Source organism: Cheilinus undulatus, linkage group 6 (genome assembly GCF_018320785.1).
Source record: "Cheilinus undulatus linkage group 6, ASM1832078v1, whole genome shotgun sequence".
Taxonomy (NCBI): Eukaryota; Metazoa; Chordata; class Actinopteri; order Labriformes; family Labridae; genus Cheilinus; species Cheilinus undulatus.
This window is the reverse complement of record NC_054870.1, coordinates 47573483-47577894: the sequence shown is the minus strand read 5'-3', so window position 1 is coordinate 47577894 and position 4412 is coordinate 47573483. Positions and strand designations below refer to the sequence as shown.

The following is a 4412-nucleotide window of genomic DNA, read 5'->3' as shown; positions in this document are numbered from 1 at the left end:
TATTAAATTTTTTAAAGACCAGAAAGTGAAGGCAGAAGCTCGACAGAAATAAGGCAAATGGATTCAATCATGCTGTCCCCAGCTGGGAGACTCCACCTCCTAAACTTCAGCTGTCTGCCCAGTGATTTTGGGCTCTTTCTGGTGAGACAAACTTTCGCTGGAGTCGAGTCTTTTCAGTACATTGTAGTAATGTTTGGTGTCTTCAGCATGGTTACAGGCTTGGAGTGGCTATGAGAGTGACTCATGATATAATCTGGGAGATTCCTGTGTCTTTAACCAGAGATTAACCACAAAAAAAAAGCACATTTTATGGACAGCTATCCATCGACAATCAGAGTACAGAGAGGGATGAACCACATCTTTGAAAGAGTTCAAAATAATAAAGCGTTGGCTGATCAATTCTTTTTTTATTGGTCACTTTACATCACTCGGTCAGACTGCTGCGTCAAACATCATTGATCCATAAAGGAAAGTGGCCCAAATCTGAGAGCCAGTGTGACTTGAGCTGAGGGGTCATTTATACTTGCATCAAATGTCCATTTTGGGCCTAGATGCCATTATGACTGCAGGTGTCCACACTAAGAGTTAACAATACATCAGTGACTACCAGGCCAGCTGTGCCTTTTTAACTGCTTTTTCCCTCTATTGTTGTTATAGACATGATTTCACAGGAACAGTAATGACCTATTCAGCAAAGTAATGTACTGGTAAGGCTGAAATGACAGCTCAATTCAAGATGACCAATTACCAGCTGCTGTGGTTTGACATTTGCAGACAAACTGGTTTACAGAGACAGCTCTTTTACATGAACAGTGAGGGCTGGCACCAGTCGGAGAGACAGTTTAAAAAAGTCAGAGTTGAACTGATGATGATCTGGATCTCTAAAACCTGTTGCACCCAAATTCAGGTTAGTTCAGGGGCAAAGCATGGACCGGCCAGATTCCATGTCTGTAATCAGGCGTATCCTGCTTGCAAAACCTGAAGTGTTTGTTGCCATGGATATGTGAAAACATCTGTCTGGCATGCCAGGTTTCTAAGGGCATGTTCCGCTGTAAATGTTCCATAGATCAGCATCAAGCACTATTTTAAGTCATTTAAATACACATATGGACTTAAAATCTCCCAAAATCTGCACATCGTCTGCATTAGAATGATAGTTCCAGCTAAAAACATCATAATTCAGCATAATTTATCAATCATTTATCAAATTTCCATTGATTTGCTGGAGTTCAGCCAGGGGAAGGCAGACTATAAATGGCACAGAGATTTAAATTTACCCAAAGTTTGGGGCTTTTTGAAAGAATATTAAGCGCTTCAACCCTGTCAGCTACTGAAATCACAGATTCTATCAGTTGACTTGGCAGTCTTTGAGGCCTGCTGGTTTGCCTAGCACTTACACCACTGATCCAGTCTTAATGAGAGCCTCTCAGACCCCTTTTGTATGCAGTCTGAATTATTTGATATCAAATTGTCTTCAGGAGCCATTGAGGTGCATTCACACCTTCTGTTGAGGATTACTACTCTGTATCTAAATGGCCAAAACGGATAAAAATCTGTGTTGATGCAAAGTCTAAACAAAGTATGAGTCTTATAGAAGCAAAAGAATCAGAATCAGATCATCTTGGCCTGGAGTGTGAACACAGCTTAGAAATTGAACACCTTCCTGACCATTTTCATGTAGGCTTCATCTGGTGGCAGCTTCCTCTTGCTGCCTGGTTGCAGAAACTTTTGGATGCAAGGAATATTGCACATCCTCCCCTGGAAAGACTGGAGGGAAACACACAAACAGTTAATATGTTCACTGTGCTCAGTGTTAGTGATAAAACAAGGATTCAGAGAAGTACATTTACCTTGATGTTGGGAAAATCACAGAGGATCTCAGGAAATTTCTCCTCCAGCATCAGTGAGCATTCAAGCAGAAGCACATCTGCCCTGCTCAGTTTATCTCCCACCAGGTAACCCGATTTATCCAACGCCTGAGGAGCACACAGAAAATCTTATCAGGTTATACTGGACCTTAAACATGATCACAGGCATGTCCGTTTTAACAGGGATTCATCTGTGATTTGTGCAGAAAGCAACGGCTTACCTTCTCATACACAGGGAGGTAGCGTCCTTTTGCTCCTGCTTTAATTGCCTCCAGTTTCTCTGGAGACTCTCCAGTGAAGGGCAGCATCATGATCTTTTCCATCAGATCCATCACTCCCTCTGAGTACATGTTGATCCTAAAGAGAACCAGCACCAACTGTAACACATTCATCTACTCAACAACACATTAGAACAATGAAACCCTTTAAAATGCTTCATACATGACACGCTCTTTTATATCTTTTCCATGTAGATTGTACTTCTCTGCGATATAATTCAGGATGGCCTTTGTTTGAACAAGATTCATGCCATCTATCTTCACCAAGGGAAGTTGCTGAAACATGAGCTCTCCATCTGAAAACACCAAAGCTGCTCAGTCATATGGATACGCCTAGTTGTATTCAATTGCATTGTTGACTTTATCTCTGCACACAGGTCACAAGATACTTGAGGCATTCATCTCCACCTTGGTGTGTTAATCACAGGGTTAGACACAGGTGGGTAGGAGTTGACAGGGAGAAAAAAAAACACTGAAAAACACTGAAAAATTCATGTGAGTAGGACCCTGCTCAGAGAGAACAAGTTTTAAAACTTGACAAGAACGTACCATTTATGAGTTTTTGATATTGTTCATTATTCTCCAGGAAAACCTCATCGAACTGTGAAAACCAAATTGGAAAACAGATTTAAGAGACTTTGGTTTCCCCACCGTGAAATAAATAAACAATTGCATCACAAAGTTAAGTTTAAAGCCATTACTGAAATTCATCAATGTGAACTCACATCAACCTCTGCAACTGCCAGAAGCCAGCGGATTGACTCCATTCTTCCCCTCCCATTAACGTAGTATAGAACAACATCAGCCATGTCAACAATGATGGTAAATGTAAACTAAAAGGAAAAGACAGCATATCCCAGTTACCTAAGATCAAGAATGTACATTCAACAGAATAGACTGAAATCATGTTTGGTCCATACCTGCACAGCAAACCAACCACCGTGTGAATGTAAAGTGAAATGATACTCTGGGGTAAAGCTGAACCGACTCAACAATGCTGTGTCATTGAAAAAAAAATGCCAAGGAAGGCGGGGAAACAGCCTAGGCTCTGATTGGTAGAAACATTGGGTTTGACTCTTTTCTGTTTTTCAAACAAACCAACAAGCATTACAACTGTTTGGCATGTACAATGCACTCCAAGAAGCATATGAACATGACTGAATAAAAAAATCTTACACAGTCATGGAGGAAAGTATTGGCAACCCTGGAAGTTCTTCCAGAAAATATGCCATTTCTCTCAGAAATTGTTGCAATTACAAATGTTTTGGTATACACGTTTATTTCCTTTATGTGCATTAGAACAACACAAAAAAACAGAAGAAAAAAGACCAAACTGACATAATTTTACACAAAACTCAAAAACTGGCTGACAAAATTATTGGCACTCTTTTAAAACTGTGGGTAAATCATTTTATTTCAAGCATGTGATGCTCATTTAAACTCACCTGTGGCAGTAACAGGTGCTGGCAATCTAGAAATCACACCTGAAGCCAGTTAGAATGTCTAAAATGTGTCAGGGAATGTCAGCCTTTGTGTTGTGTGCCTGTGTGTGTCACTCCAAGCATGGAAAAGAGAAAGAAGAGCCCAGCATTATCTGAGGACTTAAGAAGATAAATTGTGGAAAAATATGAACAATCTCAAGGTTACGAGACCATCTCCAGAGATCATGAAATTCCTTTGTCCACTGTGCATAATATAATCAAGAAGTTTATAACCCATGGAGCTGTGGCTAATCTCGCTGGACGTGGACGGAAGAGAAAAATTGACAAATGAATGCAACGCAGGATAGTTGGAATGGTGGATAAACATCCTCAGTCTACTTCCACACAAATTCAGGCTGTCCTGCAGACTCAGGGTGCAAAAGTGTCAGCTCGGACCATACGTGGTCATCTGAATGAGATGAAGCGCTATGGCGGGAGACCAAGGAAAAGTAAATCACATTTTAATCTGGTTTAAGTCATCGTGATGGAAACCAAACTCACTTGTTGTTAGTTTAAGTCATCACAGATCTATCTTTGGCTAGTTTTAGTCTAATTTTTGTCATGGAAAAAAAGGCTGTTGATGAACATTTTTAGTGAGTTTAAGTTGAAAAAATTAACACTGACAAGGGCAAATATTTAAACTACAAGTGGTCTTAGCTGTGTAGTGCTTGAGTTAAAAAACTATGATTCAGTCTGTCACATCTGTTGTATATCTCTCAAATACAAACACATTCACAACTGTATTTATTAAACTGTATTTATTAAATTTTCCCATTTTTATGTGA

General features: G+C 39.9%; 1 protein-coding gene across 1 annotated transcript; it reads right to left on the bottom strand.

The window, feature by feature from the left end:
- On the bottom strand, positions 1-3382 carry LOC121511584 (glutathione S-transferase A4-like). Its single transcript, XM_041790353.1, has 7 exons — positions 3067-3382; positions 2872-2979; positions 2696-2747; positions 2310-2442; positions 2090-2225; positions 1851-1976; positions 1-1767 (listed from the first exon to the last, which is right to left on the bottom strand). Exons 2-7 carry the CDS (start codon positions 2953-2955, stop codon positions 1645-1647), a joined length of 654 nt encoding a protein of 217 aa, XP_041646287.1. The 5' UTR covers positions 2956-2979; positions 3067-3382; the 3' UTR covers positions 1-1644.
- Between the last annotated feature and the right edge of the window lie 1030 nt (positions 3383-4412).

What these genes read in the sequence shown, in the direction of transcription:
- LOC121511584 (XM_041790353.1), bottom strand. Translation starts at nt 2,955, where the DNA reads ATGGCTGATGTTGTTCTATACTACGTTAATGGGAGGGGAAGAATGGAG. An exon ending in GATATAAAAGAGCGTGTCAT is followed by an intron (nt 2,226 to 2,309) that starts GTATGAAGCATT and finishes GGTTCTCTTTAG; the next exon opens with GATCAACATGTACTCAGAGG. An exon ending in ACCTCCCTGTGTATGAGAAG is followed by an intron (nt 1,977 to 2,089) that starts GTAAGCCGTTGC and finishes TGTGCTCCTCAG; the next exon opens with GCGTTGGATAAATCGGGTTA.